Source organism: Pangasianodon hypophthalmus, chromosome 21 (assembly GCF_027358585.1).
Source record: "Pangasianodon hypophthalmus isolate fPanHyp1 chromosome 21, fPanHyp1.pri, whole genome shotgun sequence".
NCBI classification, from domain to species: Eukaryota; Metazoa; Chordata; class Actinopteri; order Siluriformes; family Pangasiidae; genus Pangasianodon; species Pangasianodon hypophthalmus.
In genome coordinates, this window is record NC_069730.1 from 7600592 (window position 1) to 7624808 (window position 24217).

The 24217-nt window shown below is 37.2% G+C and overlaps 3 protein-coding genes across 5 annotated transcripts; 2 read left to right on the plus strand and 1 right to left on the minus strand.

Annotated features, from left to right (window-relative positions):
* The first annotated feature begins 247 nt into the window (after positions 1 to 247).
* On the plus strand, positions 248 to 3757 carry foxl2a (forkhead box L2a). Its single transcript, XM_026941284.3, has one exon. The coding sequence runs from the start codon at positions 474 to 476 to the stop codon at positions 1374 to 1376; it is 903 nt and encodes a 300-aa protein (XP_026797085.1). The 5' UTR covers positions 248 to 473; the 3' UTR covers positions 1377 to 3757.
* Positions 3758 to 11814: 8057 nt separating this feature from the next.
* On the minus strand, positions 11815 to 14561 carry rps28 (ribosomal protein S28). Its single transcript, XM_026941535.3, has 4 exons — positions 14453 to 14561; positions 13938 to 13985; positions 12392 to 12514; positions 11815 to 11927 (listed from the first exon to the last, which is right to left on the minus strand). The coding sequence occupies exons 1-3, from the start codon at positions 14489 to 14491 to the stop codon at positions 12392 to 12394; spliced, it is 210 nt and encodes a 69-aa protein (XP_026797336.1). The 5' UTR covers positions 14492 to 14561; the 3' UTR covers positions 11815 to 11927.
* A 175-nt stretch (positions 14562 to 14736) lies between these two features.
* On the plus strand, positions 14737 to 23269 carry LOC113543252 (bone morphogenetic protein 2-A). Of its 3 annotated transcripts, none has more exons than XM_026941351.3 (4): positions 14737 to 14810; positions 15352 to 15441; positions 19711 to 19943; positions 20488 to 23269. In XM_026941351.3, exons 3-4 carry the CDS (start codon positions 19793 to 19795, stop codon positions 21243 to 21245), a joined length of 909 nt encoding a protein of 302 aa, XP_026797152.1. In that variant the 5' UTR covers positions 14737 to 14810; positions 15352 to 15441; positions 19711 to 19792; the 3' UTR covers positions 21246 to 23269. The 3 variants fall into 3 exon arrangements, with proteins under 3 accessions (XP_026797152.1, XP_026797153.1, XP_026797151.3); XM_026941352.3 differs by lacking the exon at positions 14737 to 14810 and adding an exon at positions 15000 to 15211; XM_026941350.3 differs by lacking the exons at positions 14737 to 14810; positions 15352 to 15441 and having other exon boundaries at positions 18298 to 19943.
* The last annotated feature ends 948 nt before the right edge of the window (positions 23270 to 24217 follow it).

The following is a 24217-nucleotide window of genomic DNA, read 5'->3' on the forward strand; positions in this document are numbered from 1 at the left end:
TATTATTATTATTATACAACATAAATAATAATAATAATAATAATAATGAGACTTTTCCAGACAACCTTGTTTTGTGAACTTCTACATTAAAAAAACTGTTTATTCAACGAATAAATATTTTAAAGACTGAAATATTTCCAGACGTTACCTGTTATTGCCCAGCGGTGATTGTTAATTACGCGTATATAACTTGACATGACTATGTCGTGCGTGCCTGCGTGCGTGCGCGCGTGTGTGTGTGTGTGCGTGTGTGCTGAGGGGGGCCGGCTTTACACGAAAAGCAGACCGCGTTTTGCCCTCCTTCTCCTGGATGATCTGTCTGAGAAGAAGCGTGAGGCAGTGAAACATTTGACCTGTGAGACGGGGATTGTGATTTCCGCTCCTCTCAGAGCCTCTGCGTGTGAGGATTCATTCAGAGCTGCTCACAGGATTAGTTCTAAACATCTGCTGGATTAAGTTTTGCTCAGTGTGAGATGATGGCCGCCTACCTGGGCCTGGAGGAGGACAGCACGGGCCTGATGGACAGCACAGGCAGCAAGGCAGAAAAAGAGCAAGCTAAGAGTGAAAGTGTGGCGGTGAAAAGCGCAGAAAAAGCCGACGCGACTCAGAAGCCGCCCTACTCGTACGTGGCGCTGATTGCCATGGCCATACGCGACAGCTCCGAGAAGCGCCTGACACTTTCAGGTATTTACCAGTACATCATCAGTAAATTTCCTTTCTACGAGAAGAATAAGAAAGGCTGGCAGAACAGCATCCGACACAACCTGTCACTGAACGAGTGCTTCATCAAGGTTCCCCGGGAGGGCGGTGGAGAAAGGAAAGGTAACTACTGGACCCTGGACCCTGCGTGTGAGGACATGTTTGAAAAGGGAAACTACCGACGCCGGCGGCGCATGAAGAGGCCGTTCAGACCTCCACCGGCACACTTCCAACCCGGCAAGTCTCTTTTCGGCGGGGACACTTACAGTTACCTCTCTCCGCCTAAATATTTACAGCCTGGCTTCATGAACAACTCGTGGTCTCTGGCGCAACCTCCTGCGCCCATGCCCTACACGTCGTGCCAAATGGCGAGCGGGAACGTGAGCCCGGTGAACGTCAAAGGCTTGTCCGCGCACTCCTCATACAGCCCTTACTCTCGCATGCAAACAATGACACTGCCGGCCATCGTCAATTCGTACAACGGCATGAGTCACCACCACACACACCAGCACCATCAGCAGCTCAGTCCGGCCGCGTCTCCTCCAGTTCCCACTGGAAACGGCACCGGGCTGCAGTTCGCGTGCTCGCGGCAGCCCACAGAGCTTCCCATGATGCACTGCCCTTACTGGGAGCACGAGGGCAAACACTCCGCACTGCACACCCGGATCGATATATAGCTGTGTCTGTATCACTGTACACCCGGACTTGTGGTTGTAGAGATGTTTTTATATGTGTCAAGGGCTGAAGATTGAAATGTCGGGATGTGCGCAAGTGCGCGTGCAGCTGACGCGGAACCAAACTCGGGAATGTCTCCGGTGTGATGAGGTTTGGATGCTGTGCTTCTTATCTCTGCTGCAGAATGGAAATGTGGATCAAAATGGTCTCTCATGCATATACATATATATATATATATATATATATATATATATATATACAGTTCAGTGAAAATAGTGAACACTTGTCGGTCTTTTCACTGTAAATGAAACTAGGTGTGATCTGTTTGCAGTGTTTGACTCTGTAGCTCTCCATGGGCCATTTAAATCACATTTACAATGTATTTTCATATCATTAATGTTCAAGTCTTAAGTTTCAAATTCAGTAAAGAGAAGGAACATGTGAACGGGTCTAACATCAGTCTGAAATGACACTTGTGGTTTTCATATTTCATAGAGATATTAATCAGTCCAGTGAGACTGAGAAAGTGAGCTGAAGAATGGCCAGAATTACAAGGCAGTCAGCACAGTGTTTACCTGAAGTGCACTCTCAGTGTGGCCTGCATGAGCATTAGCACACAGCAGTGAAGGTGGCAAGGCTTCTCAGTGGCATTCCCCCAGGGCTTGCTGTTGCTGTTGATGTTATTATTGTTATTATTGTTTTTGTTGAGGATGATGAGGATGTTAAACTGCGACGCGAAGGCAAACGCGAACTTGTACTGATATTTGTGTGTGGATTGTGGGCTATTATAATTTATTATTTTTATTATTATTATTATTATTATTATTATTATTATTATTATTATCATTATTATTATTATTATTACTGAATAATGTTAATGTCTGCAACAATCCGGGGACCATGTTCAGGTAGCACTTTTAAATCATTTTTTCCCCTAGTTATTTTCATAATAAACTAATTTCTCTTACAATGATGCAGTGATCTTGAACTTATTGTGGTGACAGCAACATTATTATTATTATTATTATTATCATTATTATTATTATATATTCCGCTTACTTCAATATACTGCTTTATCCAGCTCTTTAAATGATCTTAATGAAGATTAATTTTGAAAAATGAATATTTATTATTAAGTGATGTATATTCAGCAACTTAATTTTTGAGTGTTAGCTTACTCATATTGTTTTGATGATGAATTTATAACTTTTTTTTATTTTTAGCAAAAACAAAAAAAAGATATTTGTCGGCTACTGAGAAATACTGAGCCGTTGTGTTGACTAAAGCCGTTGTGTTTTTTTTTATTATTTTATTTAAAAAAAAATAAGCGCGTGCATTTTAATTACTCAGAAGAATTTAAAATACATATTTAGAAATTATAAATCAGGAGGGTTGTCTATTGATCTGGTTCATTTAGAGTATGAGGTCGTGTTTTGACTGTCAAGTTATTAGTTTATATAAAGACACCTTTACAGCTATTATTATATCTCACTGGTCCTGTTGTTCCAAGTTTTCCAATAAAATATGTTTTAAAAAAATACAGTACAAACGAACAAGTGAGGAAGACCAACACATCACTGTTTCACACAACTACACAAGCCGTGAAAGTAATATATAGCCTATTTTATTCTTTTATTCAGGACTGTAGTATTCCAATGAAGCCTGAAGCTAAAGGTTAACTGAGCAAAGTTGCGCGTGCAGGAGTTCTGATATAACATACAATAGGAAGATCAGCGCGTGCAGGAGTTCTGATATAACATACAATAGGAAGATCAGCGCGTGCAGGAGTTCTGTAGTGAAGATCAGCGCGTGCAGGAGTTCTGCAGTGAGTCGCGCGTGCAGGAGTTCTGTAGTGAGTCGCGCGAGCAGGAGTTCTGTAGTGAGGATGTTGCAGAAATAGTTTGTAATGCAGACTGCCCACGTTTTACTCTACAAAATGCATGTCTAACAATAAAAGCTGCATCACTGCAAATTATAAATTATTACAAATACACTCTTAACTACTGCATAGTCTCAAATTATTCCTATTGTATGTTATATCTAGCTTTTTTTTTTATTTGTTTGATTGTTGTTGTTTTTTTTTTTTTTTTTGGTTGGTTTTTTGTTTATTTTGTTTTTTTGTTTTTTTGTAAAATTCCATTAAAATTCCTAAATTGAACGGAAAATAGTATTAATAATTGTTCTAATGATATAAGTGCCAGTTTTATACGTAAAGAAAAGGTTTTATAAATATTAACTGTGCTATAAACAGAGATACAGATATAATAACTGAAATGCTGCTAGCTATATGTCAATAATAAAAATGAAGATTTAAGTTTTTTCGATATATCGATATATCTGTTTACAAATAAAGATGATCAGGAAATAAAATCCTTGAAATGAATGTCAAGCTCAGATTAGCAGGGTGTTTATCTTCCTGTGCAGCCTATAGTGACACCTTTATGTGTCAGAAGTTTTGTTTTGATTTGCCTTTTAAATGTACTTCTCGCTTCAACACCTGACTATAAGCATTTTTAAACAGCCAGGATAAGGAGGAGGATAAAGAAGCTCTGTAAATTCCAAACAAAAAAAGTAAAAAGGAAGAAGAGTTTAAGAACCATCACTCCATCACTCCATCACTCCATCACTCCATCACTCCATCCTTCACTTTAATGGTTTGACTGTCTTCACTGATACAATTTTAGGCTTTTTTAGGCTTTGCTTAAAACTATGAATTAAACAAATGTGTCTTAAAATAATAATAACAATAATAATAACAATTATTATTATTATTATTATTATTATTATTATTATTATTTAAATTCCATTACACAGTGAAATAATGCAATACTTATATCTTATTCAACACTGATTAACTGTAGTGACACTAAGTAGGCTATTGCAACCTCAGGTTAATCTATTTTAATAAATGATTTTTATTATATTTTATATACATTTTGCATGTATGCATGATTATTGCATACACAATCCAAGGATACTGCCATTGTTTCATTATTTTACTGAAGAATGATTCATTAAGAGGTTATTATTGTCTAGTGTGCTTTCTCGCTCTGTTCCCCAGTTGTTTTTCTCTCTGCAGGTGAAAGAAGCAGCACCTGAGCAGACAGTGACTCACAATGCACCCGCATGGACGTCCCAGTCAGGGGGTGGGGTGTGTGGGACGTGTTAGGAAATTCACCAAAACAGCAGCGCCTCAGTGCTGCAAAACAGCAACAGTAACTCATTTTTCCGGTTACTTAAATATTTTCAGCAAGACCATGTAAGTAAGTAAAGTAAGAATGTAAAAAAGAAAGTAAGAAAGAAAGAAAGAAAGAAAGAAAGAAGTGCATACTGCACTCAACCAAAATGCCTCCAAATGATCTCTAAATGTCACTGTTTTTGTTTTGATTTTTTCATTACACAAAGTGGTGTTTGGAAATTCTTTAAGGCTTACTTCTTGTGTAATTTATCCTCCCATACTGCTACATTACACACTGAGGTGTGTGGTGGTGTTTAGCTATGAATATCATTTGCTTGAACGTCACTACCAAAGTGGCTCTAGGTTTTATGAAGCACTTACAAAATATAATCGATTTTGGGTAAACTTCCAAAAACCCATTTTGCTCTGTTGATCATAGCTGATCATTTCTCCCTCTCATGCTTTGGGCTATATTAATGTGACTTATCATTGGAAAATTGTAGATCAAAGTAGTTGTGATCAATCGTACATTGACATTCCCATTAACATTTAAGTTGTTTTCAGCATGAGCCAAATGAATAATTTCAAATAAAAAATGTTAATAACATATACAGTGAATATGTGTTCTATCTTATATGACAGATTGTGAGCAGATCAGGTTGGGCCACATGCTTGCCATTGAGCCTTGTTTGGTATCTCACCAGACAAAACCTCCAGATTCATGCTGCCAAAGCACAGACTGTAGATATACTGATAACATTCTAGAGAACTTAACAATGTTGTGCTGCATGTGGCATATGCTGCCAATACATTTTCTGTTAGTATTAGAACATTCACTCTAATTTGCAAAAACTGAGTCTTCTGTAGGGGAGCTAGTTGTGCATCTTGCTTCTAGTGGTGGGACACCTAGGCCAAGATATGGGTCAACTCTCGCCTAGTCCCGTTACTATAAATTGCCCTATCCAAAGTGCAGTTTGTTCCAGTGTGTTCCAATGCCCACAAAAGTACTGCTTGCCTCACACAAGCCTTAGGAAGACATACCTCAGGCCCTTAGGAAATAGGGGCCAAGTCATGAACCAGGCCCTAATCAGTATTCCCTCACCACTAAAGGGCCCTGCAAAGTTCACCCATGAATTTTATCAGGGGCCCCAATCTATGGTTAGCCTCACTGAGAACTTGTATACCAGGGCTGTACAATGGTGCAGCAGATGCATTGTTGAGTGGCAACCCAGATGTGGGAAAGGTCTGGCAAACTCAGGTGCAAGTGGACCTCTTTACCATTGCCAGGTTAGTATATTATCGATTGTGGTTCTCCCTGGTAAAGCTGGGCAGCAAGCTTGAACAGAATGCACCGGCCAATGACTGACCTGACCATGTACTATATGCCTTTTGTCCTCTAATTCTAATACAGACCTCAGCAACTAGGCCACAGGGTCCTGCTTGTGGCCCCAAGATGGCTGTCAATAACTTGTTTTTCACTGCTGTGTTTCATAGTTGGAACACCTTGGCAGCTTCCTTCTCAAGGAGATTTCCTGTCCTAATTGAACAGAGAGATTTGGTACCCCCAACCAGATCACTGGTATCTGTTGGTTTTGGATTCAGAATAAATTCCCAACTGAGTGAGTTGTAAATGTTTTAATAGTCTAATAATTCTGTTACTTAATAACCACATTTCCAAAAGCTGCTGCAAAAAGGAAAAGATTATTTGCCCAGTGTCTTCTTGTTTGGATTAGTGTGCCTCTAAACATAAAAAAGGACTTAATATTTTAAAATATTTATGAATATGACTCATTGTATCAGAAATCCATCCACATTAGCTCATATTAACCAGCTGGCTAGTAGAAAGCAATGCAAAGCCAAGCTCATTTATTTGTATAGCACAAGAGAAAACAATGCAACAACATAAGTTAAATTACTTACAAAAATACTGTACATGAGTTAAAATGCATAAAATAATTAAAATTATAAAAAGAAATTTGTTAAAATATACTTCTGGCCTGTGAGTCTTAATTAAAGTCACATGAATACAGCCTTGATTTAAAAATGGCTACAGGTTGGGCACATCTGAGATCTTCTGGAAGTTAGTTAGTGGCATAATAGCTAAATGCTGCCACACCATTTCATTGTTCTAATTACTAGCTGACTTGCAAGGTTTTTTAATTCTTCAGGTAGGTCAGGGATATATTTTGGTCTGAGGCCATTAAGTGGTTTTTAAACAAGTAGCAGCCCTTTATAATCGATTCTGTAATTACCATTGCAATAGTCCTGCTGGAGATGAAGGTCTGGATAATCTTCTCCATGTCCTGTTTCTAATCCTATGTATGTTTTTTAGATGGTAGTTGCTGATTTATTACTTTGATATGGCTGCTGAAGGTAGGATCTGTGTCCAGTAGTATGTTAAGATTTCAGACTTGATCTTTTGTCTTTAGGGCCTTTGACTCAATGTGAGCACTAGCTTTTTATGCCTGATAAAATGATCTGCTATATCGCATTATTGCAATGCTCTATGCATTGTAATAGAGAGTTTATGGCATCACAGGTGTTAGATTAAATAGCTAAATATATCCAACTGTCTTCTGCAATATTATTATCTGAAGATAGTGCCTAAAGGGAGCATAGAGAGGGTGAATAACACAGGCACCAAAGCTGAGCCTTTTGGAATTCCGGATATCAGGGAGGTTTGCTCCAATTCACAAATGCCGATGGTGACAAAATAACCTCAAACTTCTAAATGAGACCTGAACCCATTGAGAACAATCTCTCTAAAAGTATGTTATGGTCAACAGTGTCAAAAGATTCAATAAACCTAGGGTCATTGTTCACACAAATATCATTGCTCACCCTCGGCTCACTGCAGGCTTACAGTGGGTAGTGCAGGACTGGGAAAGCCAGTGCAAACCCGTGGACCCGCACAAGCATTCTGGAATGTGGCTTGCTGTGGACAGAGCAGGTTTGGGCAAACACTCAGGAAAACCCATGCAGGTCCAGCACAGACATCCCACACTGCACTCACACCACTATTCAGGCAATATAACAATGGGTCCTCTATAGACTGCCTGCATATATCCTGCACATTCATTTGTGATGTCATTCTGAACATTTAATACATATTTTATTCATTCATCTTTATTCATCTGAGGTTTACTCTGAGAACATTGCATGATGTGAGAAAGCATGATGCGAGAAAACATCCTGCATGGGACGCCAGTTCATTGCAGGGTACCATGCACACACACACACATTAACACACACATTCACACCTAGTGAGAATTTAAAGTCTCCAGTCCACCTACTGGCATGTTTTTGGGTGGAAGGAAGAAACCCAAGAACCCAGAGGTAAAACACACAGACACAGGGAGAACATGCAAAACTCTGAACACACAATAGTCAGAGCTGTTAAAACGTCTACACATTTAAAATAGCAGAATCCTGAGTCATAAAAAAACAATCCTGCATCTTGAACCAGCTTCATCTGATTTACCATAGTTTTAAAAAATGACTTCAAAATGAGAGGTTTTTACTGATATTTAAAAAATAAGGTATGTGCAATCATTTATAATTGTGCATATCACAGCAGCTTTTGGGTTTAACTTCAACAAACAGTGAAAAAACGAAATTTAGAAAACAAAACAAATACAAGCTGCTATATTTTAATGGCTCTGCCTCCCTTGTCAGTCACGTTCCTTTGTAAGTGCTTTAGCCTCATGGCAGCTGAAAGCACACACATGCAAAATATGTATTAAATATATAGACAAACACTAACAGTAAAGGAAAGTGTAACTACAGTACTGATAGCTTAATACTTTGGTCTGATAGTTGATTTGATTTAATCCGATCTGTTACAAATTTAATTGAGTAAAAATATACAGTGGATATATACAAAAGTCTGAGTCCACTAGAGAAAATGCTTCTATGTTGCATTCTTTTTCTAATTTAATACAACAATTTTCATTACAAATTATATTATAAACAACAACCTGAGTGAAAATTACAATCTTTGAAATATATACAATTTACAGTTTCAGAGTTTTCTTAGTATTTGGTATGTCCTCTTTGTGCTTTAATGACAGTGTGCACTCGAGCTGGCCTGGACCTCCACAAGTTTGTGCAAAACCTTATGATCCATTTTAGATCAAATCCATCAGAGTGTCATCTGATCAAGTGCTTTAATAGAAGAGATTAGGCATGAGGAAAATCTCACCTTTTGTACAAAGCAGTTAACATGGTCAATATCACAAATTTGTTTATATTTAAATAGAAACCCAGAAATATGCAGAATCTTGGATATTAAATATTTAAGATATTGAACATTTACTTTCTTACTTTAGTTTTACTTTACTTTTTCTTAGTTTTTAAACATTTCAAAATTCGAAAACTTGCTGTTTATTTCCAATTTTAAATGGAAAATAAATCCCAGATTTTCAAGCTAGTCTCTTTTGGTCCCCACTGTAAATATTTTCCATTAAATGCAGTAGTACTGAAGCAGAGAGAGAATATACTATGTGAAGGGAAGGAACATGACACAATTTTCAATGCTAACAGCTTCCTTGACCGGCTTTTTTTTTGCATATTTTTGTCAATTACATTTAAAAATATCAGTCACTATATCTTTCAAAAGCAAACACTGGAAGTGAATCTGGAAGTGAATTTCCCATAATTCCATGCATATTGATGCATTTGGTCATTGAGTTTGTTTTCATGATTCTCCATACTCTCTCTCTTGGGACTGTTCTACCTTTCAAAGCCAATGTCAGTATCTGTGAATAAAAAATTCATCATACAATAGAGGATCAGTAAATGTGCAATTAATGGACAGTGCAGAAACACACCACTAGTTTGAAGTCATTTGATGTCCCTTCAGTAATCACCAGAGCAACTGACCTGAACTATTTCAGACACCAGATGGCGGCATCAAGCTACTTTGGGTCCCAGTGGCAGTAGGGTTGGAGGGAATGAGGAAATATACCTGTTAATGTTAATTAAATACCTTTATGACAGTTCCACAGAAAATAATTCAATTCAATTCAAATTTTATTTGTCACACACACAACCTTACACAGTACGACACAGTACAACATAGTACAAGTTAGAAAATGGGAAAGTATTTTTTTAAAAAGTATAAAAATACAGTGCTGATAGCACCACCCTCTGGAGAGCCTGCCTATCCCGCTTGGTGCTGTTCCCAAACCAGGTTGTGCTTCTTTGTTAAGATGCTCTTGATGGTGCTGGTGTAAAACTTCCTTAGCACCTTAGAGGGCAGTTTAAAGTCTCTTAAGCGTCTAAGGTGGTAAAGACGCTGCCGGGCCTTCTTCACCAGGGTGTCGATGTGACAGGACCATGACAGGTCCTGTGTGATGTGAACACCAAGGTACCGGAAACTGTTCACTCTCTCCACTGGAGTCCTGTTGACCACAGGGGGTGGTAGCTCCTCTCCTGCTTTCTGCTTAAGTCCACTATCAACTCCTTTGTCTTGCTGACATTCAGGAGGAGGTTGTTCTCCAGGTACCAGTTCTCCAGGGTTTTAATCTTCTCCTGGTAGGCCTTCTCGTCATTATCAGAGATCAGGCCCACCACAACAGTGTCGTCAGCAAACTTGACAATGGTAGTAGAGTTGGAAGTGGCCACACAGTAATAAGTGTAATTAATGTAACATGCTAGTAACAGAGGGGAAATTATATCTTAGCTTATGAAACCAGATCAACCTCTTTTTCTCCTCCTGCAGAAAACCTCAAGTATCTCACCGGATGTCTTATCCATATCTCTCAGAGTTCAAGAGAACAATGTTTTCTGTCATGGTGCTATGCAGTTTGTTATTAATTCTCCCAAGTTTTGAAAAATATCTCTTCACATGTGCAGTGCATATGGACAGTGATGCATGAATGCCAAGAATTTTGAAAGAGAAGATGTATTACATTTAATGCAAGGCACTGATTTTATTTATTTATTTATTTTTACATTCAGTGTAGCTACAGCTGGGTAGCAGTTTTCAAACAAAAACGGAAAAATGGCATGATCCTGTTTCACACCATCGGAGTGGCTAGCCAATAAAATGTGGGTTTTAACCTCGTTTACAATTACATTGTAGACCTTTTATGAGTACCGTTACAGAACAAATAATGTGCAAAAACAATGTTATGGGACATGCACACAATATGGCCAAAAGTTTGTAGACACCTGACCATCTCGCCCATATGTGATTCTTCCCCAAACTGTTGGAACCACACAACTGTATGGAAAGTCACTGTAGCATTACAATTTCCCTTCACTGGAACCAAGAGGCCCAAACCTGTTCCAGCATGACAATGCCCCTGTATATAAATCGAAGTCCATGAAGACATGGTTTGAAAAGGTTGGAGCGGAAGAACTTGAATGTCCTGCAGAGCCCTGACCTCAACCCCACTGAACACCTTTGGGATGAACTGAAACACCAAATACACCCCAGATCTCCTTGCTTAACATCAGTACCTGAGCTCAGTAATGCACCTGTGGGTGAATGAGCACAAATCCCCACAGTCACACTCTAAAATCTAGTGGAAAGTCTTTCCAGAAGAGTGCAGGTTATTATAACAGCAAAAGAAAATATGTTCAGAAATCACATGATTGTAATGGTCAGGTGTCCACAAACTTTTGGTCATATAGTATATATAATTAATGGCACTGTACGGACATGACAGGGGCTTTTTTCTTTTTCTACTTAAATACATACAATAAAAACAGGCATTACCATGGAAATCAAGACACCTCTCTAGTTTTGTTTGCATTATAACTAAATACTTTTGCAACACACCTAGTCCACAATTGCCATATTTTCCTTTTTCTTAAACATCTTTGCCCATATAAATGGGCCTCTTCAGGCAAGCTATGTAAAAAGACCCTTGTTTGTGGGGTGGTGTTTTTAAATGTTTCAGTGAAAAGTGTGGTATCCTGAGGATTTGTTACTTTACATTTTCAGTATTTCGGTTTGCTCATGTAAGAGAACGTTTTCTGTGATCAACTGGCATTCTGTTCAGTGTTGATAGAGTGTTTCTGTTGTTGCTTTTCAAAATTTCTACATTTAAATGGGCAACTAGAAAAATTGCTCTGTAATAAGAACATGAAAAATCTGGAGCTTCACATGTCACTATACAAAGCAGGTGGCAGAGTCAAGAAATTATGGGCTGTGTGCATTTATTGAAACCTCAGTAACAGACCAACATGTTGCTATCCAGATTTTATCCAAAAAACAAAATAAGGATAATATACCCACAAGACAAGACAGAGGATATGACCAATTTTTCATTTTATTTGAATTAGCATGTATCTGAACTATGAGCTGATGGTGGTGGTGACTTGCTTCATTGGGACCAGGGTCTTCAAAGCTTGTAACCAGCTCACACTATGGGGGAAAGCAGAGAAAAGGAGTTAGTACCATGGCATCCACTACAACACTTTCATGCACTTCATTACTATTAATTATGAGGGTAAGTCAAACAAAAACCTTAAATGTAACAAATTACAACTGAGCCATTTTTTCCAAGAGGAATCCAGACACTTGTTCAGCATTGGAACACTTGCAGTGAATGAAATGGAGATAATGTACAAAAATGATACACTTGTGACAGCCATTTGCAATTAACAATGCAAAAACTTAAGCTTTTCATTTGACTCACCCACATACATTTTAAAATGTTTCTTCACTAGACATGTACTTTAAGTACCATATCAGATTGAGTTTTAACTGACTATCATTACTAGACAGACTTAAACCAACTTGAAACACATTTATGCATGTCAGGTGTTGTGATTCAGGCCCGTCGAAGCATATGATGCTCCTTGGGAAATGTGCATTTAATATCTAACCTATCGGAGCCTTCTTGCTTCTCTTTCAGACTCCAGAAGTGTCAGAACATCTCCCTCTCTCACTGGGCCCTTCACATTTCTGATGATGGTTCGGTTGCTATCGTCCATGAACTCGACGCGCACCTGGGGGAACAGGAGAGAGATGAAAAACAAAACCATCTCTGAATCAAGAGATGATATAAATTTAAGTGTACGATGAAGTCAAAATCCTTCACAGCTTATAAAGCCTGTTTATTTAAAGAGCTTTAAATTAATTAAGGCCTGTATTAATTGTGTTAATCCTTAACCCAATAATAATGTGCTGTTTTTTAATTTTTTTTTAATCTACCTTAATATTGAATCACAGTTAAAAACTGGACCAACAGATCACCAAAGTTGGTCAAACAAACCATAGTATAAAAATGACCAATTTTACACACCAATTGTCTGTTCCTTTACAATAAGCTCTTTAATAATCAATTACAATAAAATCGATAACCTATTTGATTGTATGCTCAATTTTTTCTCAATCTTTGCCTTTTATGCATCAATTCAAGTTGCCTGAGCGTTACACCTCTACCATGGGGTGTCCCCCCCCCAAAAAATGGAAAGGGATGCCACTCTTAAGATAGTTTTTATATTGTGTAATTTCCAGTCTTTTAAGAATATTACTCATCACACTGTATGATATGATCCCAATAAAATCTTGGCCAAATTCTATAGCAGACTGTACGATAACGTTCAATGTCAGATTACATGCTGAAGATCCCTCAACAGACCACGGATTAAAGAAAATTACATTCTACTTGTCAGTGCAATTCAAGTCTATGCTTAAAATGGGGTGAGAAACATACAGTCTCCAAATTAAGCTTGAGGTAATAGATTTTTTTCTGTCCATTATTGTGCTTCATTTATGTTTCGCCATTGCCACTATTGTTTCCCTTTGCACGTTGTTTCCCTTTGCACAATGTGCAGCCTTTGTGTGCAAAAACTGGGCCCACAATTATACAGCATAAAGCCAACTTTAGTGCAAAGCTTTAGTCTTTTCATACAGCATAAAGCTGCCAAGTTGCCTACACCAGATCAATGCAACAGTTTATAAAAGCTATCTCTATATATATATATATATATATATATATATATATATATATATATATATATATATATATATATATATACACACATACACACATTTATTACACACACATACATATAGTGTTGAACCTTACACACACACACATACATATATATATATATATATATATATATATATATATATATATATATATATATTTTTTAGTTTGTTAGATATGACATTTAACAGAAAAAAAAAGATACTCATTTAAGGTTATTGATAGCAACTTTTCAGTTATTGTGGGCAATTTTATTTTATATAACCACTGGCATTTTCCTAATCTGTTGAAGAGCCCTATATATATATACACACATATATACACACACACATACAAGAATAATGTTAGAAGCTTCAGTTTTAGGTTAGATATGACATTTAAATTAATTTTATATATATATTACAGCTGTGTGGTACTTTGTGTTATACACTCACCTGGGTGCACTGGCCCTGGGAGCCGGTTCTCCCGAGCACTTTAGTGACCTGGAACAGAGGAACAGATTAAACACTCTGCAGAAGATAGCAGACTTTAAACGGCGCACTGGTTTAGCAGAGAGGCTACATACTTCATGTTTTCAGCACACAAGCTAATAACAACGCTGCCAAGAGCAGACGTACACCACACAGCCAAATCTGCCCTAGTGTGTATACATTTCGTTTGTAACGTAAAAAAAATATATAATTTTCTGTTCGAAATCTTCTGGCCATATACACGGCTCATAAAACACAACAGCGTGGCTAGCGCCTGCAGCTAGCTAGTTAGCCCATGAACAGCGTTAGCCTGACACCACCATCACACCCGAATCACACAACCACTTTATACATCGAACAGAGTGGTGCTTGTTCATTTCTATTGGCATAAAAACAACAAATGAAGTTTTAGCTACTTTATAAATACGATTAAATGTACATTTTGGCCGAAACTAAGCAGTATTTTAAATCATTCTTACTCTGGCGAGCTTGATAGGCTGCACGCGGCTGGCGTCCATGATTTCAGCTTCGCTGGGAAAGGAAGTCACGTGGTGCGAGGAGCCTATATATACCTAAAATAAAAATGGCATTTTCTCCATTTATTACGGTTTATTTTATTTATATTTCAGTGTTTAATAAATATTTGTTCTCGAATACTCAATATATTTGTGAATTTAAGATATTATTTCTGCGCAAAATAGCGTACAGTTAGTCCAGATACGTTTCCGGTTCCGGGTCTTTTGATGTGAACTGAAATATGTCACGTGGGCTTATGGAAACTAACTTCTCTTTTGGCTTCTAAACTGCTCACATGTGTTAACTTCCAAACCGATCAAAGTTTGTGGGATTTTTTTTATTAGTGCTTATTCTCCTTTGATGACTATGTCTGAAATTGTTTAATGACACCAAATTCCACCTTCTAATCAACAGAATAACATTAGTTCTGCACTGTATTTTTGAAATCTATTTAAATAATTGTTAAATCAGCAAGGCTCTACAGATGTGTTCAGCAGGGGATTATTGTGTCTGGTGCAGAATCATCTCCATGCCATAATGATGTTCATTAAAGGTTAAACAAGGGCTTCCCTTACCTCATTTAATCACATTTTATTGGCTACCTGTCACTTTACTGAGAATCAGGATTAACCAATAGGAATCCAGTAGATCTGGTTTTATGTCATTTATGGCATATTTTTAGCATGTTTATTTTAATCATTTTCAGTGGAACTGTCAAAAAGGTATTTTTTTCTATGCCTGTTGCACCCAAAATGCAAGACAATGTCACACTTATCAATATAATTGTACAGATCACACAGTGGTTTTATTTATACAAATAATATATTTATTTATATAAATAAATATATTTTATTTATTTAAGTGTTTCAGGCTCCTCATCATCCCCCCCATGGGCTAAGGAGTAGCCAGTGTCTCTCTAGCTTGAAGCAAGGCCAAGCCTCTGGCCACCCCAGTAAGATATTATTATTATTATTATTATTATTATTATTATTATTATTATTATTTTCAGTGTGGTTAACCATACTGAATGACTTGGTAAATCTCACTGTGATAGGCTAATCTGAATAATAACATAATTCCCACTACAACATCTCTGGCTAACACAGAAGCAAACTATTCCCTAGACCCACTGACCACAAAGAGCAAACAAGTGAGCAAACACTGAACTTTTTATGTTAATGATATTCATTGTTTGGAAGTATAACACTGAATTGTATTATTAGCTACCATTAGATACTTATACTGAATACTTTATTCTAGTTTACTTCATAACTGTAGCCTGGAGCACGGTGGCTTAGTGGTTAGCCCGTTTGCCTCGTACTTCCAGGGTTGGGGGTTCGATCTCTGTCCTGTGTGTGTGTGTGTGTGGAGTTTGCATGTTCTCCCTGTGCTTTGGGGGCTTCCTCTGGGTACTCTGGTTTCCTCCTAGTCCAAAGAAATGCATTGTTAGCTGATTAGCATCTCTGAGTTGTCCATAGTGTGTGAGTAGGTTGGCACTCTGTCCATGTAGCCTAATATTATGTTAGCTATGACTTTTTTTGTAGCTTGCTAGGTGACAAACAAATGTGATTAGGTATGAATGCCATGCTCCCTCATACACACTATTGATGTGTAGCTCGCAAACTAGCTGAATCTTTGAACCCTCTCGCATTTTTGAAGAGCTGTTTTTGTGAAAATGAGGGTGAGACAAATAGATCCTGTGATGCGCTCACTGAAAATGCACTAGTATTCTGTATTCACGATTCTCTAACAGCCATTAATCACACACAGTGCAGCCATGAAAAGCATCCAGCGATAACAACAAAAATAACAAAAACCAACGAAAACTGTAGTTGCATAATGTTGTAGAGCCAGTTCTAGCGACAATAAGACGTGTTTGGCTCGCTTCTATGTGTGACTAAGATAGCAAGAGGGTCCAATTGCATTGCTGCAGCAATAATGTGTGGAATCTTTTTAAATTTTTACTTTAATTTAAGTTAAAGTTAAGCACAGAACCATGCACACGTAGGGGCAGTTTAGCGTAGTCAGTTGGCTTCTTGCACAAGCACTTCCGCATTATATTACCATGGTTCCTGCATTTCCAGTTCATTCAGTGCAGTCGTAATCATGGTATTTTCACTCCGTGTCTGCAAGAGCCCCCAAAGATTAATGTCAGTGATGTTCAGCTGTCTTCATTGTCTTCAGTGTATCCAGTGTCTTCTAGCAAGCTGGAGAAAGACTTCAAACTGTATGCTTTGTTATATATGCACAATTATGAAAGTAAGAACATACCTATAAACAGAAACAAACACCCAAGCTAATCTTCACTCCTACACAGTTCACTGCAAAGTAGCTTGTCTTGTTGCTAACGGGATGTCTTCAGTTGAAATTGGATACCACCGTTCCATTCAATGGCACTGTGCTTTTTGCTGGTCTTCTCCAACCTTTGGCGGTTTTGGTCCAACTACCAGAAATGCGAGAAATGTGTCAAAGAGAGCAAGTAGCCCGTTCACTTATAGGGGCATGTTTTGGGAGGTGGGAGGAAAGTGGAGATTCCAGAGGAAACCCACACAGACACGAGGTCAATGTGTTTGAGGTGTCAGCAAGGCTAGAGTAACTCAAATAACCACTCTTTACAACCGTGGTGAGCAGATGTACAGGGGTTCCTAATAAAGTGGCTGGTTAGTATATTACTTCTAGTTGCACAAGTTTAGCATTTTCAATGCATCTGCGTCCTCAATTAGATCCCAGCATCCACAGAGTCAGTGTTCCTCTTAACCCCTGTGTGACTTTCCATTGAAAATGTATGACTTCTGTCACCTGTTGTTTGTCAGAAGCAGGGAAAAGGCTTCTCCATCCAAAACAAACAAGAAATAACCGTATTGGTTTAAATTTTTTATGTTGAAGAAGTCTGAGAAATTATTGCTGTTAACGTGGAGGAAATTCATAGACGGACTTGTTAATTTAAATATTAATGGAATATTGTTCTTTTTGTTTTATATTAAGTTTGAAAAAGAGCCCTGGAATAATTAATAAGTGATTCTGTTTCTGTTTGAAAAATCTTCATCTGTCAGCTGTTGTGGTCTGGTCTGTTTGTCATCTGTTGATAGGGTTGTTTAAGATACAGCACACATAACCAGCAGTATGGTTATATGCAGTCAGTGAAGGACAGAAAGAGCTATAAATGATTGTGCAATGGGGCAAATTTAGTCTTAACTTGTTATTACAAATAGTATTAAAGAAATGAGACGGACTGGCATCCCATCCAGGGTGTACTCTCTCTCACTCACTTCCAATATTCCAGGATAAAGCGATTACTGAAGATGAATGAATTTAAAAAATAAATAAATAAAATGCTAAATGAAACGATAAAAAAATTATAGCAAGTGAAGATATCTGGAATAAAGGAAAAGCTATCTAATATTTCTCATTATGAGATTATTATATAACAAATATAAGACACTTAAGCCTATTTCTAAATTGTCTTATTTTTAAAATTGCCTTATTCTATTCTATGCAGATCATGTTGCTATTCCTAGAAATAAACGCTTAACATAAGCAAAATTATCTGCTAATAGAATAAGACAATTTCAAGCTTCGAATATCCCGAAATAGGCTTAATAATGTTATATTTGTTTAATAACTATGTAATGATAAATATTGATTGAATTTGCCTATTCCAAGATACTTTTTACTTGCTAGGATATATATTTTTGCAGTGATTAGATCTAAGATTTTGTGTGCTTCAACATCTATATATCATGCATAAAGACATATAGAAAAAGAGCAACACATTCTACATTCTTTGTTTGGAATGTGTGAAAGAAATGTGTCTAACAAGCTAAAAAAATGATGTATTGCTTTGACATGAGATTGTTGCTCCCTATATACTATAGTTCTTCTATAATGGCTAATTGTACCATTACAATTGCTTTCATTTCATTCATAATATTCAGGTAGAAGCTATGTTCATGTTGTAATCACTTATCATAATTTGATATGATAACACTGTTTACCGGAAACCGTTAGGATGTTATTTATAACATAGTAATAATTGATTCAGTACATAATGATGCATGGTACATGACTGTCTGCCTTGAATGAAAATTACAATTAATTAGAAAAACTGGAAGATTATTGTCCATAATATTTAAAGGAAATATAATGGGCATTACTTATTTGTCTGTAAACTTATTCCTGTAAAATGTATTGTCTGACTCCCCATATCCCACCCACCCCCAAAAGAGAGTTTGCTCTGGGTGTGGTGAAGCATACTATCTTTGGTATACATGCGTTGCTGTAAACGTCACATTCATATTTCAAAATAGAACCTTCCTTTTGTTCTCCTCAAAATAGCCTGATTACTCAACAATGTTCCCTTTGAAATCTGGCATGACCAATGTTACAATGCATGTTTGAAACCTATCTGAGCACCTTTCACATAATTTTTCAAAAGGATTCTTTAGAATGCTTTTTCTACACGTGCAATGTTTTATTAGGTTTATTTAAATTATCACCTTTTGTTGAGCAAAACCTTTTGGAAATCAGTTTTACTGTATATCAACCTGTGTTTTGCAGTTCTAGCTGATGTCCCATGTACACTAAATGGTGCAAATAATTAACACCTTACTGTATTCTTCATACCCGCATAAGTCTGTGACAAAGATTAGCAAATTACAATAAAAAAAAATCAAGGTCAATAGCACACAAACATGTCAGAATGACACAAGGCTGGGTGGTGTCATTATTGCAAACGCTGTTGACAAGGTAAGGTGTATGACTCATCCACGCTGTGTAAGAGTCAAGAATTTTTATATATTTTTGTACAGTTTGCTGGAAATGTGCGGTGACTTATTATTATTTGAAAATACAATACACGTGTACATAATTTTGTGTGTACTGATTTTATATCAAAAAATATTTTTACCTCATTTTTTACATACCATCACACTCATTATTTCCCATATAGTACATATGTAAATGTGGTTTATGAAATATACAGATGAACACATATTGTCTGTGAAGTAATATCTGTTACAATGCAGTGGTTTATGGTGGTTTGATAGATGGTAATTTGGAAAAGCATACAATCCCCAGCAGTGGGCGTGGTTAGCTACACTATAAAGGAAAGTATGTCTGGAGTTTCATCAACCATTACAATGAGAGCATCAGAAAAAGAGTTTGTCATGCAGAACCCAGCCACTCAATGTTATGTTCTCTTTGCTTGGCTTGTCTTATTTAGTTCCAGTCTACGAGTATCCAGAGCCGTTCAGGATTATACAGGAACAAATCAAACTCTACAGATTGAGGCTCTTAAAACTAGTATGCTGGAGTACTTAGGGATGGACAGACCGCCACCATCTAGAGGAAAGTCGTCTTATCAGGAACTAATCAGAATATACCGTCAATATCAGAACATGAGGAGGGATATGCAGTCTTTTCAGAGTGGCTCCAGTTTCTTCCTTCATACCACAGGTAAATAAAATAAGGCCATTACTCAGATTAAGCCTGGACTATGCTGTTGAGGCAACAGATATTTAACACTTAACATTCTTGTAGTCCAGGACTAGTCTTTTGTAGAATAGTGTTAACTGATTTTGCATAAAACAAGATTTTGACTCCTTAGTCAAAGGTAGTTTATGAACAATTTCAATAGAACTTATGGACAGCTTGCATCTTAAATCTGTTTAAGTGACATTACTGTGCAAAGTATGAACAAAAATATAACTGTTTTTTTAATAAATGACTTGTTTATTTGGTTAGTCTGTCAACTGTTATGTTCAGAAGTGCATGAATGGCACGAAATGTGTTTGATAACTGATAAAATAGCTGTGAGCGCTGAAAGGCGCAAATTATTCCTTTGAGGCTTTTCTACCAGTTCTGGTGCTTTAAAAAATGTATTATGAACATTTGGCAAAATTACATCTGTAATTAACTGTATATTTAAAAACTTATTAAACATATGCAGAGATAAAAAATAAAACCATGACAGCATTTTAATGAATATCTTTCTTTACAGTGCAGCCATTGAATTCTCAGCAGACTGGTCCTGAATCAGTGACTCAATGGTTCAGGGCTGTTTTTCACAGGGAGTCTCATATAACAGACGAGTTTCTCTTGGCACAAGCACAGCTGCGACTTCAAAGACCTCTGGATAACAATTTTGACCAACCACTGCACAATCAGAAAATTCTGGTTAGAATACACCTAACCTCCCATTCTTATATGAAGAAGGTGTTTTATTCAAAAAAATTTAAATCAAGAGGCCACAATGTTACAATGGATGTGACTTTTGCAGTTAACCGATGGCTAGTGAAGACTAGTGATGTTTTACTAATTGCTGACATTGGCTTTGTTAGAAACAAAGAAGGTGAAACTGTACCCACTCCACAGGTCTGTTTGGAACTTAAGCTAATGGATGGTAAAGTGAGAAAACCTCGTTCCACTTATGGAGAAAGCTTTGAGGATGACAGCTACTGTGGTCGGAAGTCATTGAGTGTTTCCTTTGAGGAGATCGGCTGGTCAGACTGGATTGTGGCTCCTGCTGGCTACACAATGTACTTCTGTGATGGCTCTTGCCCACACAATTACAAACCAGCCAGTATGCACACTCAGATAAAGTCACGTCTACATCGATTGACCAAAGGAGCGACGCCTCGCCCATGTTGCGTGCCAGCAGACTATGAGCCCATGATTCTCATGCACTACGATAGCCGGGGAAAGCTGAAACTAACATCTTTCAATGATTTAATCGTTACCAAATGCCACTGTGCCTAAAGGTTTTAAGCCGGCTCATGGTTACAGTTTTGGGAAAAATTTTACTGTGCTGTTAAATTTCAAAAATGGTGCACAACAATGCTGTACACGGACATGGTTACATTTCTAACATTTCGCTGATGGGACTCTTCTTCCTTGAAGGAGAAAATTCACCTGGATACTCAGTATTAAAAGCAAAGAAAAGCCTTAGTTTCACATGTAGAGTTTAAATTATTTATTATAACTTATTAATGACATTTTGTATTCTTGTCTTTTCTTATGTTATAGACGAGTAAACCATTTGTGTAAGTGATGCATTTAGTATTTAAAAAACAGTAACTTGAATAATTTTGTTAAATGTAATTAATTTATTTCTACTTGCTGCGTATTTACTATGTGAAATGTTTTAATTTTCCTGTACATACTATTTTTGTCGAATCATTCTAATACCATTGTGTATAATGGCAGGCTTACGGAAGTGTATTCAGCAGATATTAAAGTAAACAATCTGTTATGATAATTTTTCAAGGTCAGGGAGTGCCAGTAATCAAAGATATGACACTCTTTTACAGTACAATAACCTTGAACATATATATTTCTACCCCATATGGCCTTGACTAACAAGGGAACCAACAAAGGTAAAGACAGAGAATGAAGCATGTCACTGTAGCCGATGTCACTGGAGCTATACATTTTAATGAACAAAGAAAGTGAAAAGATCACTTTGAACCCATTTATTCAGAGTAGGCATTTTACAGAGACAATCACTTTAAGAAAGCAATAAAGATACAATGGAAACATCATTTAGAGCAGAGTCATACTTGAGGCACCTATGGCCTTATTTTATCACTATCTGACCTCAACACTGGATATTGCTATTGTCGCAATATACACAGATACAGATAAAACAATAACAAAAACCATTAGTGAACACCACTTATTTTCAATTGTTCAGTATGTCATTTACTACAGATCATAAAACTTGACAGTTCATCCTCTCACTGAGTGATAAGGAGTTCATTCTACAGTCATTTCCAATCACAGGCATCTGCTAGGTCATGTACACAGACCTATCAGATCATGTAACACATTCTTTCCAGCACATTGAGATCCTCTGACGTCACGAGTTGAAGTTCAAAAACTGTGGTATTTGAACACAAGTGTCTCATAGGAAGCTTAGTCTCACTTTTCCAATTGGTAGATGTGATAGACAGTGTAACTATTTACCACTATAAATGAAAGCTTTACACTTCTGCAAAATGACATGTATTTGTCTGTTATCCCACTGTGTTCCACTGACCAGACATCTGTAATGTAAATGAAAAACAGCTATAAATTTTAATATTTTACTTGCAGTGTTATCCAACAGTTCGAGTACACATCTTAGAAAGCCGTTTAACACTGTACCAATGTAAATAAAATTACCATACTTTTCCCTTAACAACAGGTTAAAAATGTGAAACATTCTATTAAATAATTCATCCAGCATGTGTTGCAAGGTCTTCTATAGAAATTTGATGAAAGAACACAAATGTTGTTATGTATTTAAAGGGGGTTAATTACTAAAAGGTGATTTTCAAGCAACTATTGCTATTATCAGATGAAATTGACAGTTGATGGAAAGCCATTCCTGCATTGTCTTTGCTGTCCATGTTTTGGGTCATTACCATGTTGGAAGATGAGCCTTCATTGTAGTCTGTGGTCCTAAGTGCCCTTAAGCAGGTTTCTGTACTTTAATTTGTTCATCCTTTTGGTAATCTTCTCAATCCCTGCTGCACAAAAAAGATCCCTACAGCATGCTGCCACCACCATGCTTCACTGTAGAGTTGAGGAGTCATGTGCCTTTTTCTGATGAGTGACTTGCATCTGGACACTCCTTACTTTTAACAATGATAAAAACTGTTTTTCACTGTTTTTCAGTACCCTTCCCCAGATCTGTGCCATGACACGATCCTATCTTAGAGGTCTAGGTCCTTTGTCCTTGCTTTTTCTATGGCATACACTCTCAACTACCATTTTACACTGTAATATCAAAGGGTCTTCTGTCAATGTGATATTTTTAATAATTTAAAAATATGTTTTTTAAAATTATTTTCAATAAAACATAGCTTTGTCAAAACCTGTTTGTGTTTTCATTCAAGGGTATTTTTACATATTGAAGAGAAAAAATTAATCCATTTTGCAATGAGACTATAATGTATCAAAATGAAGAAAGTGTAAAGGGGTCTGAATAAGTTCTGCATACACTATATACCTTAACAACAATTTAAATATAGTTAAACTGTGCAAAATAATAGCATTTTAGTCAAAATAACAATGGAACAATTGTCAACATTACTGTTACTCCAGTTCTCTGAAACATCGAGTGGAGAGATCTACCTATAGGAGGGACATACGTACCTGACCTCTGCTAAAGCATCCAGCTGCACCAAGTCTGAATTGACAGATAGGAGTATGCATCCAGTATGCATCCAGTATGCATCCAGTACCAAGGAAGGCCTCATACTGCTTGCCCTCCAACCCAACCCCTCTATTGTTCTGTCCCAGTATATGTATATAGAACACACAGGTCAAAGTGGAGTCAGCCTTTGAGGAAAAAGGTGGTGGATGAAAAGCAGATAGCTTCCATACCACACAGGTAATCAGGGAAGCACTTAGGCATAAAGGCTGGATTATGCTTGAGGAAAAACTTAAAGCCTGAGGCCAATGCCAGGTGTGGGGCTGTCTTATAAGATGGAGGGCTCAAATGGCCACAGGGATAATGCTTCCAGCACCAAGGAGAGGTCCCAGGTAGTGGTAAGCTGCATAGTGACTAGCAAGGAACAACCGAATTCCTTCATATATCTAGTGATGACCAACTGCTGCATTGTTGAAGCAAATTTAGCATGCTGAAATGGCTTCCTGGTAGACCTAATGGTGGTGAAGGATTTACCATTGTTCATAAGTTCAAGTAGAGAGCATGGGCATATTGATGGAGATTGTAAATGGGGCTA

Excerpts from the sequence above, each read along its gene's own strand:
- LOC113543252 (XM_026941350.3), top strand. The coding sequence starts at position 19,535 with ATGGTAATTTGGAAAAGCATACAATCCCCAGCAGTGGGCGTGGTTAGC. Across the intron at positions 19,944-20,487 it reads TTTCTTCCTTCATACCACAG|TGCAGCCATTGAATTCTCAG; the intron begins GTAAATAAAATA and ends CTTTCTTTACAG.
- rps28 (XM_026941535.3), bottom strand. The coding sequence starts at position 14,491 with ATGGACGCCAGCCGCGTGCAGCCTATCAAGCTCGCCAGA. Across the intron at positions 13,986-14,452 it reads AGCCTATCAAGCTCGCCAGA|GTCACTAAAGTGCTCGGGAG; the intron begins GTAAGAATGATT and ends CCTCTGTTCCAG. Across the intron at positions 12,515-13,937 it reads CCCAGGGCCAGTGCACCCAG|GTGCGCGTCGAGTTCATGGA; the intron begins GTGAGTGTATAA and ends CTGTTCCCCCAG.
- foxl2a (XM_026941284.3), top strand. The coding sequence starts at position 474 with ATGATGGCCGCCTACCTGGGCCTGGAGGAGGACAGCACGGGCCTGATG.